At 40.7% G+C, this 16,433-nt stretch overlaps 1 protein-coding gene across 3 annotated transcripts in view; it reads right to left on the reverse strand.

Annotated features, from left to right (window-relative positions):
* cux1b (cut-like homeobox 1b) overlaps positions 1-16,433 on the reverse strand; it is a 216,163-nt gene that overhangs the window by 97,216 nt on the left and 102,514 nt on the right. For all 3 annotated transcript variants that reach the window (XM_061973073.1, XM_061973071.1, XM_061973072.1), the window contains exon 4: positions 8,186-8,264. In XM_061973073.1, coding sequence (XP_061829057.1) covers positions 8,186-8,264 — 79 coding nt within the window. The remainder of the gene's footprint in view (positions 1-8,185; positions 8,265-16,433) is intronic.

Here is a 16,433-nt window from a genome sequence, read left to right on the forward strand (position 1 = left end):
TGTAAATATAAACGGAATACAATGATTTGTAAATAATTTTCAACCCATATTCAGTTGAATATGCAACAAAGACAACATATTTGATGTTCAAACTGATAAACTTTTTTTTTTTGCAAATAATCATTAACTTTAGAATTTGATGCCAGCAACACGTGACAAAGAAGTTGGGAAAGGTGGCAATAAATACTGATAAAGTTGAGGAATGCTCATCAAACACTTATTTGGAACATCCCACAGGTGAACAGGCAAATTAGGAACAGGTGGGTGCCATGATTGGGTATAAAAGTAGATTCCATGAAATGCTCAGTCATTCACAAACAAGGATGGGGCGAGGGTCACCACTTTGTCAACAAATGTGTGAGCAAATTGTTGAACAGTTTAAGAAAAACCTTTCTCAACCAGCTATTGCAAGGAATTTAGGGATTTCACCATCTACGGTCCGTAATGTCATCAAAGGGTTCAGAGACTCTGGAGAAATCACTGCACGTAAGCAGCTAAGCCCGTGACCTTCGATCCCTCAGGCTGTACTGCATCAACAAGCGACATCAGTGTGTAAAGGATATCACCACATGGGCTCAGGAACACTTCAGAAACCCACTGTCAGTCACTACAGTTGGTCGCTACATCTGCAAGTTAAAATTCCACTATGCAAAGCGAAAGCCATTTATCAACAACACCCAGAAACGCCGTCGGCTTCGCTGGGCCTGAGCTCATCTAAGATGGACTGATACAAAGTGGAAAAGTGTTCTGTGGTCTGACGAGTCCACATTTCAAATTGTTTTTGGAAACTGTGAACGTTGTGTCCTCCGGACCAAAGAGGAAAAGAACCACCCGGATTGTTATAGACGCAAAGTTGAAAAGCCAGCATGTGTGATGGTATGGGGGTGTATTAGTGCCCAAGACATGGGTAACTTATACATCTGTGAAGGCGCCATTAATGCTGAAAGGTACAAACAGGTTTTGGAGCAACATATGTTGCCATCCAAGCAACGTTACCATGGACGCCCCTGCTTATTTCAGCAAGACAATGCCAAGCCATGTGTTACATCAATGTGGCTTCATAGTAAAAGAGTGCGGGTACTAGACTGGCCTGCCTGTAGTCCAGACATGTCTCCCATTGAAAATGTGTGGCGTATTATGAAGCCTAAAATACCACAACGGAGACCCCGGGACTGTTGAACAACTTAAGCTGTACATCAAGCAAGAATGGGAAAGAATTCCACCTGAGAAGCTTAAAAAATGTGTCTCCTCAGTTCCCAAACCTTTACTGAGTGTTGTTAAAAGGAAAGGCCATGTAACACAGTGGTGAACATGCCCTTTCCCAACTACTTTGGCACGTGTTGCAGCCATGAAATTCTAAGTTAATCATTATTTGCAAAAAAATAAATAAAGTTTATGAGTTTGAACATCAAATATCTTGTCTTTGTAGTACATTCAATTGAAAATGGGTTGAAAAGGATTTGCAAATCATTGTATTCCGTTTATATTTACATCTAACACAATTTCCCAAATCATATGGACACGGGGTTTGCATACATACCATATTTTTCGGATTATAAGTCGCTCCGGAGTAAACGTCGCACCGGCCGAAAATGCATAATAAAGAAGGAAAAAAACATATACAGTGGGGCAAAAAAGTATTTAGTCAGCCACCAATTGTGCAAGTTCTCCCACTTAAAATGATGACAGAAGTCTGTAATTTTCATCATAGGTACACTTCAACTGTGAGAGACAGAATTTGAAAAAAAAAATCCAGGAATTCACATTGTAGGATTTTTAAATAATTTATTTTTAAATTATGGTGGAAAATAAGTATTTGGTCAAAAACAAAAATTCAACTCAATACTTTGTTACTGCCAACAAAGGTTATATTACAGAGGTCAAACGATTACTATAGGTCTTTACCAGGTTTGCACACACAGTAGCTGGTATTTTGGCCCATTCCTCCATGCAGATCTTCTCGAGAGCAGTGATGTTTTGGGGCTGTCGCCGAGCAACACGGACTTTCAACTCCCTCCACAGATTTTCTATGGGGTTGAGGTCTGGAGACTGGCTGGGCCACTCCAGGACTTTCAAATGCTTCTTACGGAGCCACTCCTTCGTTGCCCGGGCGGTGTGCTTGGGATCATTGTCATGCTGCAAGACCCAGCCACGTTTCATCTTCAAAGCTCTCACTGATGGAAGGAGGTTTTGGCTCAAAATCTCACAATACATGGCCCCATTCATTCTTTCCTTAACACGGATCAGTCGGCCTGTCCCCTTAGCAGAAAAACAACCCCAAAGCATGATGTTTCCACCCCCATGCTTCACAGTAGGTATGGTGTTCTTGGGATGCAACTCAGTATTCTTCTTCCTCCAAACACGACGAGTTGAGTTTATACCAAAAAGTTCTATTTTGGTTTCATCTGACCACATGACATTCTCCCAATCCTCTGCTGTATCATCCATGTGCTCTCTGGCAAACTTCAGAGGGGCCTGGACATGCACTGGCTTAAGCAGGGGGACACGTCTGGCACTGCAGGATTTGATTCCCTGTCGGTGTAGTGTGTTACTGATGGTAACCTTTGTTACTTTGGTCCCAGCTCTCTGCAGGTCATTCACCAGGTCCCCCCATGTGGTTCTAGGATTTTTGCTCACCGTTCTCATGATCATTTTGACCCCACGGGATGAGATCTTGCGTGGAGTCCCAGATCGAGGGAGATTATCAGTGGTGGTATGTCTTCCATTTTCTGATAATTGCTCCCACAGTTGATTTTTTCACACCAAGCTGCTTGCCTATTGTAGATTCACTCTTCACAGTCTGGTGCAGGTCTACAATTATTTTCCTAGTGTCCTTTGACAGCTCTTTGGTCTTGGCCATAGTGGAGTTTGGAGTCTGACTGTTTGAGGCTGTGGACAGGTGTCTTTTATACAGATAACAAGTTCAAACAGGTGCCATTAATACAGGTAACAAGTGGAGGACAGAAGAGCTTCTTAAAGAAGAAATTACAGGTCTGTGAGAGCCAGAGATCTTCCTTGTTTGAAGTGACCAAATACTTATTTTCCTCCATGATTTACAAATAAATTCTTTAAAATTCCTACAATGTGAATTCCTGGATTTTTTTTTTCACATTCTGTCTCTCACAGTTGAAGTGTACATATGACAAAAATTACAGACCTCTGTCATCATTTTAAGTGGGAGAACTTGCACAATCGGTGACTGACTAAATACTTTTTTGCCCCACTGTATAAGTCGCACTGGAGTATAAGTCGCATTTTTGGGGGAAATTTATTTGATAAAATCCAACACCAAGAATAGACATTTGAAAGGCAATTTAAAATAAATAAAGAATAGTGAACAACAGGCTGAATAAGTGTACGTTATATGACGCATAAATAACCGACTGAGAACGTGCCTGGTATGTTAACGTAACATATTATGGTAAGAGTCATTCAAATAACTATAACATATAGAACATGCTATACGTTTACCAAACAATCCGTCACTCCCGATCGTTAAATCTGATGAAATCTTCTTCCTCGTTGTCGCTCCTGGTATGCGCCGCTAGCGTCCTTTCTTTCTGCTGCTCGATCGCCGTTCTCTGCTGCATATTTCACTACGTCCAGCTTGTAATCTGCAGTATATGATTTCCTTTTCGGTGCCATTTTTGTTCAACCCTTCTCAGTTTTTATAATTTACCGCCAATGTTGATATGATCCATTTTAATAGCTATGGCAGTAGCATATAGCAGTTAGCATCCCATGACCCACAATGCACTTCTGCCATGACCCTCCCTCGCCGAACTCTTATTGGTTGATGTGTGAGTGACGATTGCTGACGTGTGTGTGACGATTGCTGCCCTTTGCTTCGTCTCTTACGCGAATGAGATAAATAATATTATTTGATATTTTACGGTAATGTGTTAATAATTTCACATATAAATCGCTAAGGAGTATATGTCGCACCCACGGCCAAACTATAAAAAAACCTGCGACTTATAATCCGAAAAATACAGTATGTATTTTCCGAAATAGAGGTGAGGATGATTAACTTAGGGCAGGGGTCGGGAACCTTTTTGGCTGAGAGAGACATGAAAGCCACATATTTTAAAATGTATTTCCGTGAGAGCCATATAATATTTTTTAACACTGAATACAACTACCGTATTTTTCAGAGTATAAGTCGCACCGGAGTGTAAGTCGCACCTGCCGAAAATGCATAATAAAGAAGGAAAAAAACATATAAGTCGCACTGGAGCCCGGCCAAACTATGAAAAAAACTGCGATTTATAGTCCGAAAAATACGGTAAATGCGTGCATTAACGGACAAGCGGTAGAAAATGGATGGATGAATTTTTAAGTAAGACTAACATTTTTAGAGTACAAGTCTCTTATTCTTTTTAATAACATTGTTATTCTGAAGCTAACCATCCATCCATCCATTTTTTACTGCTTGTCCCGTACCCGGAGGGAACCCACACAGTCACGGGGAGAACATGCAAACTCCACACAGAAAGATCTCGAGCCCGGGATTGAACTCAGGACCTTCGTATTGTGAGGCACACGCACTAACCCCTGGGCCACCATGCTGCCCCTAGTAGTGTGTGTGTGTAAAATGTTCTTATTGAAATATTGATGGAGTGCAGGTCTTGTTGTGAATTCAGTTTTTCAGATGCTCTGCAATAACAATGAATAAAAATCCTTTCAAGACCAATGTTTAGGAATTTCGTCGACTAAAACTAAATTAATTTAGATGACTAACACATGACTAAAACACATTTTGGTCAAAAGACTATAACTGAAACTAATTTAAAAACCTGTCAAAATTAACATTGTTTTACACTCAATGTTTTTCCCTTTAAAGACACTGAACTGTAAGTTTTTTTAAATAATATTTGCTTGAAACAGTGGATGTCCCTGCACAATTATTTGCACTTAAAAATGTTTGCTTGTAGTAATAAATATGATTATAACATTTTAACATATTTGTGTTCAATTACAATAATAAATAAAATATTTCTTACCATTAATGCGACGTCTTGAACAGGTGCGGTAGAAAAGGGATGGATGAATTAAAATGCATGAGAATGTTTTATATTTCGAACGTTATTTTTAACACTGTGATTACCAGCGGAGTTATTCATTTCTTATCGTGTTAAGCAATGTCAGCTAAGATTTATCTGAGAGCCAGATGCAGTCATCAAAAGAGCCACAGGTTCCTTACCCCTGACTTAGGGGATATACAGTACGTACAGAGTTAACGATTAGTCGCTTGTCAGCCGGGCGCCCATAAAAACTACTGTGTCAGCTAGAGGGGATTGGATTTTGTGATCTGCATTGAAAGTCAATCATCAATATTGGCCGAGTACGTACTTGCATAGGAAAATCTAGACCAGTGGTTCTCAACCTTTTTCCAGTGATGTACCCCCTGTGAACATTTTTTTAATTCAAGTACCCCCTAATCAGAGCAAAGCATTTTTGGTTGAAAAAAAAGAGATAAAGAAGTAAAATACAGAACTATGTCATCAGTTTCTGATTTATTAAATTGTATAAAAGTGCAAAATATTGCTCATTTGTAGTGGTCTTTCTTGAACTATTTGGAAAAAAAATATAAAAATAACTAAAAACTTGTTGAAAAATAAACAAGTGATTCAATTATAAATATGTCCACAAAAAACCTAGCTGTCAACACTGAATATTGCATTGTTGCATTGTAATGAATGGAATAGCCTACTTGATTTGATGTTCAGTTTATGAACTTAAATTCATATTTTCTTAAAGTATTATTCAATAAATATATTTATAAAGGATTTTTGAAGTGTTGCTATTTTTAGAATATTTAAAAAAAATCTCACATACCCCTTGGCATACCTTCAAGTACCCCCAGGGGTACGCGTACCCCCATTTGAGAACCACTGATCTAGACTGACCAATGGCTGATCGATTGAATTTTACAGCAGCTGTAGGTCCTTAAAGGGGCCGTATCGTGATCATTTCAGGGGCTTTTAAAAATGATATTGGATCCCTTTTGGGCACTACTGTTAAAGTCTTATAATTAATATCAAATTGCTTACAAGGAAAATTAGCATTTGTCTCCTAATCCGATTTCGCAACCTGCTTCCATGCCACATTCACAGTGATTGTTGACATGCTTGTGTAGCAATAAGTAGCTAATTGATACCCGCGAGTCACACAGACAGCGACGTACAGGAGTTGAATCAAAATAAACATGGGAGAAAGTGGTGGCGTAGAGAAGAAGGTGAGGCAGAAAAACAAGAAAGAAAGGTAAGTTGAACTGAGTACGCAGCAGGGTTAACTGTCAGTGTGATGAAGAGAGCCCTGTCAGTCAGGCCAATCATATCTGATTGGTGCTCATGGGTGGCAGACTGGTGACAGGCAGCCAAGAGACGCGGGCGACGCTCATCAGCATGCCAGCTAAAAGAGCAGTTTTTGTGTGTGTGCGTGTGCGTGCATGTGTGTGTTGTGTGTGTTGTGCAGATAAGAGGAACTGACAGCTTACAGCTGGGGGTAAGGGCTGTGTATGCATGTGTGTGAGCGCCTCCATGTCTGACACAGTTAGATATCTTAACTATGCTAATGAGAGATCAGCAGCGAACGATCGGAGAATTAATGCTGATTTTGTGCTGCCAAGGTGACACACCATGCAAGACATACACGTGCATGCTTGTACAAGCAACACCCTCAATGTGGACGCCTATCTGCCTCAACATTGTTGTCCTTGAAACTTTCTCCTTCTTATAAACACTTTCGTCTTTCATATAAACCCCTCGCCGCCGACCCACCCACGTCACTTTCAGATCAACTGTACAGCATGGTTCTCGCCCGGGATGTTGCCCCAAGTGGAGGAGTTCAAGTACCTGGGAGTCTTGTTCACGAGTGAGCCAAGAGTGGATCGTGAGATCGGTGCGGCGTCTTCAGTAATGCGGACGCTGTATCGATCCGTTGTGGTGAAGAAGGAGCTGAGCCGGAAGGCAAAGCTCTTAATTTACCGGTCGATCTGCGTTCCCATCCTCACCTACGGTCATGAGCTTTGGGTTATGACCGAAAGGACAAGATCACGGGTACAAGCGGCCCAAATGAGTTTCCTCCGCTGGGTGGCGGGGCTCTCCCTTAGAGATAGGGTGAGAAGCTCTGTCATCCAGGAAGAACTCAGAGTAAAGCTGCTGCTCCTGCATATTGAGAGGAGCCAGATGAGGTGGTTCGGGCATCTGCTCAGGATGCCACCCGAACGCCTCCCTAGGGAGGTGTTTAGGGCACGTCCAAACGGCAGGAGGCCACGGGGAAGACCCAGGACACGTTAGGAAGACTATGTCTCCCGGCTGGCCTGGGAACGCCTCTGGATCCCCCGGGAGGAGCTGGACGAAGTGGCTGGGGAGAGGGAAGTCTGGGCTTATCTGCTTAGGCTGCTGCCCCCGCGACCGACCTCGGATAAGCGGAAGAAAATGGATGGATGTACAGCCAGTTAAAAGCAGTTTGACTTGTGGGCCACTGGTGATGACGCTCTCTCAAGAGCAGAGCATGCAGGGGCTGACTAACCAGGCCTTCAGCTGATAGAAGGCAGAGCAAAACACACTGTTTCCACTTTCAAGTTGCCGCTGCATTAGTCAGGCTGCTGTGTGTGAGTACGTACATCAGGCATTACATCATTGTCTCGCTGCAAGTTAAGAATAGCCCCCGTCAGAGCGGGCGATGACTTATTGGGAGCAGTACGATCCAAAGATATTACTGTAGGTCTAACCGTGTGGGAATATGATGACCTCCTTACGCTATAGATGAACTCAACTCATCTCCACTCCAACATACATGGCCCCCTTCAGGACTCCAGTATGGCTGAATATCTCCCAGCAGCAGCAACGTGACTGCGTGTCCCTCCTCGACCTTGCTGCGCTGGCTGCTCATATACGTTGCAGCAGACCGCCGTGCACGTGTGTCACAGCCACAACTCTGCTTCTTTTTTTTTTTAAGAAAGCCTCTTTAAGGCATCACTACTGGGGATGAAATCTAATGTGGACATATTAGGGTGCTGCACCAGGCCTGGATGCACAGCACCAGAGGGATGGTGTCATACTTTTTGTCCTCCTCATTTGTTGGTGCTGTCTGCATGCATGAAAGGGTCCTCTAAGTGACATTTTTGTAGGCTGGCGAGGCATCTAACACAAGTTAACGGCGTGAGGCGTCGTCTTACCTGGGACATCAATTATTTTCTTGTACACATTTAAGAAGGCGGCCTCTGCTTCTTTACTTCTCTTGCTCAGGGCATCGATCTGCAGATAGAGATATGAAATGTTAGTCACACTATAGAGCATACTTTCACTCATTAACGCTCACAGTCAAGCATAGGTGAGATCTTTTTTTCTCCATTTCCATTGTAAACAATTTGAGAGGGTACCAAAATAACTATTGTCAAGAATCTAGCCTGGAAAGATGAATGCTTGTTTCCACCAAGTAGTCAAATTTAGGCTCAGTTTGGTAGACATTTTTTTCTTTTCCCATTATAAAAAGTTAGAAAGGGTATCGAAACAACCATTTTGGCATCCTTTTATTTGCATACTAACCACTGTGGGTTAAGCACACTTCCACCAAGTGATACAGTACACTTTGTGAAGTTTAACACTGTTAAAACCTGATCGAGCATGTGTGTCTATCAATCAATCAATCAATCAATCAATGTTTACTTATATAGCCCTAACTCACTAGTGTCTCAAAGGGCTGCTTGAATTGTATGTATTGGTTCTATTACCACGGACACAGGTGGACCATTCTGTGAAAATCTGTCCACAATCACCCTCCTAAATATACCAAAGTGTACCATTGCAATCGACAACCCAAAGAATGGTAATTGAAACACATACACATTATATACATAAAAATGCACATATACATACTGTATACATATATATATATATATATACTGTATATAAACACATACAAATACAGTCATGGTCAAAAGTGTACATACACTTGCAAAGAACATAATGTCATGGCTGTCTTGACTTTCCAATAATTTTGACAACTCTTATTTTTTTGTGATAGAGTGATTGGAACACATACAAAAAAATTTGTGAAGTTTGGTTATTTTATGAATTTATTATGGGTCTACTGAAAATGTGAGCAAATCTGCTGGCTCAAAAGTATAGAAACAGCAACATACATGATCAATTTTGGTGATGTAGAAAAGTTACAATCAAATCAAATGAGCTTCATGGCCTCTTAACTTCATGTGAGTGATTATGATTGTTGACTTCTCTGAGCCCATTTAAATAGGGCTCATGTGATGCAGTCATTAGACTCGGTTACAAACGTCACAATGGGAAAGTCAAAGGAACTCAGCACCGATCTGAAAAAACGAATCATTGACTTGAACAAGTCAGGAAAGTCACTTGGAGCCATTTCAAAGCAGCTTAAGGTCCCAAGAGCAACTGTGCATGTAAGTTCGTAAAAATATAAAGTGCATGGCACAGTTTTGTCACTGCCACAATCAGGAGGAAAACGCAAGCTTTCGTCTGCTGCGGAGAGAAAATTGGTCAGGTGTGATCAAGAGTCAACCGAGAACCACCAAAAAACAGGTCTGCAGTGAATTTTAAGCTGCTGGAACACAGGTGTCAGCGTCCACAGTCAAGCCTGTTTTGCATGGCCATGGACTGAGAGGCTACCATGCAAGATGGAAGCCCTTGCTCCAGAAGTCACACCTTAAGGCTTGTCTAAAGTTTGCTGCTGATCACATTGACAAAGATAAGACCTTCTGGAGGAAAGTTCTGTGGTCAGATGAAACAAAATTGAACTGTTTGGCCAAAATACCCAGCAATATGTTTGGAGGAGAAAAGGTGAGGCCTTTAATCCCAGAAACATCATACCTACCGCCAATCATGGTGGTGGTAATATTATGCCCTGGGCCTGTTTTGCTGCCAATGGAACTGGTGCTTTACAGAGAGTAAATGGGACAATGAAAAAGGAGGATTACCTCCAAATTCTTCAGGACAAGCTAAAATCATCAGCCCGGAGGTTGGGTCTTAGGCGCAGTTGGGTGTTCCAACAGGACAATGACTCCAAACACATGTCAAAAGTGGTAAAGGAATGGCTAAATTAGGCTAGAATGAAGGTTTTAGAATGGCCTTCCCACAGTCTTGACTTAAACGTGTGGACAATGCTGAAGAAATAAGTCCATGTCAGAAAACCAACACATTTATCTGAACTGCACCAATTTAGTCAAGAGGAGTGGTCAGAAATTCAAGCAGAAGCTTGTGGATGGCTACCAAAAGCGCCTTATTGCAGTGAAACTTGCCAAGGGACATGTAAGCAAATATTAACATTGCTGTATGTATACTTTTGACCCAGCAGATTTGCTCACATTTTCAGTAGACCCATAATAAATTCATAAAAGAAGCAAACTTCATGAATGTTTTTTGTGATCAACAAGTATGTGCTCCAATCACTCTATCACAAAAAAATAAGAGTTGTGGAAATTATTGGAAACTCAAGAGAGCCATGACATGATGTTCTTTACAAGTGGATGTAAACTTTTTACCACGACTGTGTATGTGTGTGTATATACAGGTAAAAGCCAGTAAATTAGAATATTTTGAAAAACGTGATTTATTTCAGTAATTGCATTCAAAAGGTGTAACTTGTACATTATATTTATTCATTGCACACAGACTGATGCATTCAAATGTTTATTTCATTTAATTTTGATGATTTGAAGTGGCAACAAATGAAATCCAAAATTCCGTGTGTCACAAAATTAGAATATTACTTAAGGCTAATACAAAAAAGGGATTTTTAGAAATGTTGGCCAACTGAAAAGTATGAAAATGAAAAATATGAGCATGTACAATACTCAATACTTGGTTGGAGTTCCTTTTGCCTCAATTACTGCGTTAATGCGGCGTGGCATGGAGTCGATGAGTTTCTGGCACTGCTCAGGTGTTATGAGAGCCCAGGTTGCTCTGATAGTGGCCTTCAACTCTTCTGCGTTTTTGGGTCTGGCATTCTGCATCTTCCTTTTCACAATACCCCACAGATTTTCTATGGGGCTAAGGTCAGGGGAGTTGGCGGGCCAATTTAGAACAGAAATACCATGGTCCGTAAACCAGGCACGGGTAGATTTTGCGCTGTGTGCAGGCGCCAAGTCCTGTTGGAACTTGAAATCTCCATCTCCATAGAGCAGGTCAGCAGCAGGAAGCATGAAGTGCTCTAAAACTTGCTGGTAGACGGCTGCGTTGACCCTGGATCTCAGGAAACAGAGTGGTCCAAAGTCATGTTTTCTGACGAAAGCAAATTTTGCATTTCCTTTGGAAATCGAGGTCCCAGAGTCTGGAGGTAGACAGGAGAGGCACAGGATCCACGTTGCCTGAAGTCTAGTGTAAAGTTTCCACCATCAGTGATGGTTTGGGGTGCCATGTCATCTGCTGGTGTCGGTCCACTCTGTACTTGCTGGTAGACGGCTGCGTTGACCCTGGATCTCAGGAAACAGAGTGGTCCAAAGTCATGTTTTCTGATGAAAGCAAATTTTGCATTTCCTTTGGAAATCGAGGTCCCAGAGTCTGGAGGTAGACAGGAGAGGCACAGGATCCACGTTGCCTGAAGTCTAGTGTAAAGTTTCCACCATCAGTGATGGTTTGGGGTGCCATGTCATCTGCTGGTGTCGGTCCACTCTGTTTCCTGAGATCCAGGGTCAACGCAGCCGTCTACCAGCAAGTTTTAGAGCACTTCATGCTTCCTGCTGCTGACCTGCTCTATGGAGATGGAGATTTCAAGTTCCAACAGGACTTGGCGCCTGCACACAGCGCAAAATCTACCCGTGCCTGGTTTACGGACCATGGTATTTCTGTTCTAAATTGGCCCGCCAACTCCCCTGACCTTAGCCCCATAGAAAATCTGTGGGGTATTGTGAAAAGGAAGATGCAGAATGCCAGACCCAAAAACGCAGAAGAGTTGAAGGCCACTATCAGAGCAACCTGGGCTCTCATAACACCTGAGCAGTGCCAGAAACTCATCGACTCCATGCCACGCCGCATTAACGCAGTAATTGAGGCAAAAGGAGCTCCAACCAAGTATTGAGTATTGTACATGCTCATATTTTTCATTTTCATACTTTTCAGTTGGCCAACATTTCTAAAAATCCCTTTTTTGTATTAGCCTTAAGTAATATTCTAATTTTGTGACACACGGAATTTTGGATTTTCATTTGTTGCCACTTCAAATCATCAAAATTAAATGAAATAAACATTTGAATGCATCAGTCTGTGTGCAATGAATACATATAATGTACAAGTTACACCTTTTGAATGCAATTACTGAAATAAATCAAGTTTTTCAAAATATTCAAATTTACTGGCTTTTACCTGTATATATATATATATATATATATATATATATATATATATATATATATATATATATATATATATATATATATATATATATATATATATATATATATATATATATATACACACAGTATATACATTCATATATACACGGTATATACACATACATATATATGTATACCAGGGGTCTTGGGCTATATATATATATATATATATATATATATATATATATATATATATATATATATATATACACACACACACAGTTGTGCTTTTAAGTTTACATACCCTGGGAGAATTTATGATTTCTTGGCCATTCTTCAGAGAATATGAATGATAACACAAAAAACCTTTCTTCCACTCATGCTTAATGGTTGTGTCAAGCTATTTATTGGCAAACAACTGTGTTTACTCTTTTTAAATCAAAATGACAAAAGAAAGTACCAAAATGACCCTGATCAAAAGTTTACATACCCCAGTGACTTTGATCTGATAACATGCACAAAAGTTGATACAAACAGGTTTGAATGGCTAATCAAGGTTCCAATCCTCACCTGTGACATGTTTGTTTGTAATTAATGTGTGTGTATAAAAGGTCAGACCATTGCATCTTTCATCCAGTGCTGCACAGATGTTTCTGGTTTCTGAGTCATGGGGAAGGCAAAATAATTGTCAAAGGATCTACGAGAAAAGGTAATTGAACTGGAAAAGGGTATAAAAACATATCCAAGGAATTGGGAATGCCAATCAGCAGTGTTCAAATGCTGATTAAGAAGTGGAAAATGCCACAACAGCCAGGAAAATTGTTCGAGTTGCAAAGAAAAATCCACAAATAACTTCAGCTGAAATACAGGACTATCTGAAAAATTGTGGTGTGGCTGTTTCAAGATGCACAATAAGGAGGCACTTGAAGAAAAATGGGATGCATGGTCGAGTCATTTGGGTACTTTCTTGTGTCATTTTGATTTAAAAAGAGTAAACACAGTTGCTTGCCAATAAATAGCTTCACACAACCATTAAGCATGAGTGGAAGAAAGGTTTTTGTGTTATCATTCATATTCTCTGAAGAGTGGCCAAGAAATCATAAATTCTCCCAGGGTATGTAAACTTATGAGCACAATTGTGTATATATGTATATATATATATATATATATATATATATATATATATATATATATATATATATATATATATATATATATATATATATATATATATACACCAAAATGTATTTCAATACTTTTCTAAATAAAGGGAACCACAAAAAATTTGCATTTTTGGCTTTATTTTACCAAAAAGTCTTACATATGTTTCTTATTGCAATTTTGTCCTTAAATAAAATAGTGAACATACTAGACAACTTGTCTTTTAGTAGTAAGTAAACAAACAAAAGCTCCTAATTTGAGTGCTGTACTATACACACACATACACACATATATATATATATATATATTTATATATATATATATATACACACACACATATATATACACATATACATACATATATATATATACACATATATATACATACATACACACACACACACACACACACACACACACACACACACACACACACACACACACACACACACACACACACACACACACACACACACACACACACACACACACACACACACACACACACACACACACACACACACACACACACACACACACACACACACACACACACACACACACACACACGCATTGAATGAGGAGAAGGTGTGTCCAAACTTTTGGCCTGTAAAACACACACACACACACACACACACGCACGCACAGTTTTTAAAGACAGCGCTTTGTGGTTTTATTATTGGCTGGTGTCAACATTTTGTTTTTTTCTCAATGTGTTTCTTGCGGTTTTCCCAGTTTTTGCAGGTGTTTTTTTTGTTTTTTGAAATGTGCCTATAGAGCCAATGCAGGCATGTGTTTTGAACTTAATGAAAAAGACTGAAAATAAGCTGTGGGTCTGGGGTCCACAGGTCCCCATGCCAGGTCCAGGGCGGTGCCTCTCTTTCTCTTCTCCCTCTCTCTTCTTGTGTGGCATGTAGCTTAGCCAACCGCCACATGGGTGTGAGGCTATGTCTACACTACGTCGTTTAACCCCTTGAAGGAATAATTATTTAGCCTAAGCCCCGTTTCAGCCACACTAAACCAGCGTTTAAGGTCCCCTTCCTCGGACACATTTTTACACGGGCAAGTGCAAAGTGTATTTCTAGAATCTCCAGCACTTAGCTTTGTATGGACTCATTGATCGTTTACAAAGTGACTTTGGAGAGGAAGTGATGCCGGAAAGACCGCCCACAGCCAGCTTCATAATAAAATGGAGCTAACCATTGGAAATATGAAGGGAGTCATCCAGACATGCCCGTGTTTCTTCTTCTTCTACATGTACAGACGCTTGTGGAAATCACACATGAATACCTTAAGACAGTGGTTCTTAACCTGGGTTCGATCAAACCTTAGGGGTTCGGCGAGTCGCCCTCAGGGGTTCGGTGGAGCCTCCGCCGCGGAGGTCAAGTGACACACCCGACTCATCATGTAAATAAAAACTTCTCCCTATCGTCGTATTATGGATACGGCAACAGCAGAAGTCACACTGGTTTTCAGGTGTGTAATTTGTTGTGAGTTCATGCACTGTATTGGTTTTGTTCTTTGAACAAGGTGATGTTCATGCATGGTTCATTTTGAGCACCAGTAAAAAAAAACATATAACTTTGTCTTGAATTTGGAAAAAAAACCATTTGATTTTTCACTAAAGAAGGGTTCGGTGAATGCGCATATGAAACTGGTGGGGTTTGGTACCTCCAACAATAAATGAATGATACAATAAAAGCAGAGCATTGGTGTTTAATAAATGACATGATCTCCTCATCATTCCAACACATTTAGCAACTTTTGTCCTCAGGTAACTTATATGAGGCTTCCATGAGATATTTTCATCGATCACCACTCCTAAGAAAGAATTTTGTTGAACATATTCTATTGGTGTATCATCAATAACAATCCTGATCGGTATATTACTTTTGCAATTGCTAAAGAGCATTATTTTGGTCTTCTTTAACGGGGCATAAGTCTCACTCACTTCCACTCTCTAACACTGTATCCTGATAATACATTTGCCTAAGTGATTGCCTCGTTCACATAACAAAAGGAGGGCCTTGCAGCCGATCGGCTGACCTGTGGGTTTTATGGGTAGAAAAGCCAAATGGCTGCTCTCTGGGAGTTCTAGTGTTAAGAACCACTGCCTTAAGAGAAAGCGATTGCAGCTATTTGGGATACAACACTTCTCAGACAGCAAGAGAACTTTCCAAAGTCCGGGTCAGCTGTGATTCTACTTAGCCAAAAACTTCTTCCATTTGTCGAAGGAGAGACAACGAGAATGCGGGCTCCCGTGGATGTGATAAAAAAGGTAGCGTGTGCTTTGTATTACCTGGCCGTCGAGTGAAGACTACGGAAAACGGCGAATGCTTTTGGACAGGCAAAGCAGACTGTATCAGTTATTGTCCGCCATGTATGTCACAGACTCAACGTTTAGGTTCAGAGTATATAAAGTCACCAAAAAGGAATGGACAATGAAGGTGAAGGCAAAAGAGTGAGGAGTGTCCTGACCAGATATCTAGATCCCTCGTTTGATTGATGTAAAATGTTATTTATCACATTGTTTACATGTCTACTAAAGATGTGATTAATTTATAATGTCTCAGGTGTGATTCACTACAATAGGGCCCCACAGCACACTGGATTCCAGTTAATTGAAATACCACAACACTGGATATTGTTCAGATAAGTTACATTTAAGAACTTGCACACAAAGCAACACTGGAGGTGACTATGACGTGCGCATTTTCCGCGCATGCGTACTTGGTCGCGTTGCGCCGGCACACTGTAGGGGCTGCGGGGGTCTTAAACGTCCATTGTGTGTGTGTGGACACAGATAAAGTTAGGTGGATTTACCCTGGATAACCTTATCCGGCTTAGTGTAAACGGTGCCTTAGTATGTTGCGTGTAACCACAGTTGTTTAGAGTGCAGCAGCGTTAATGCTTCCTTCCCATGCAGCCAGCTCAGCTGTTCAAGCGGCGATGGATGCAT

Source organism: Nerophis lumbriciformis, linkage group LG17 (genome assembly GCF_033978685.3).
Source record: "Nerophis lumbriciformis linkage group LG17, RoL_Nlum_v2.1, whole genome shotgun sequence".
Taxonomy (NCBI): Eukaryota; Metazoa; Chordata; class Actinopteri; order Syngnathiformes; family Syngnathidae; genus Nerophis; species Nerophis lumbriciformis.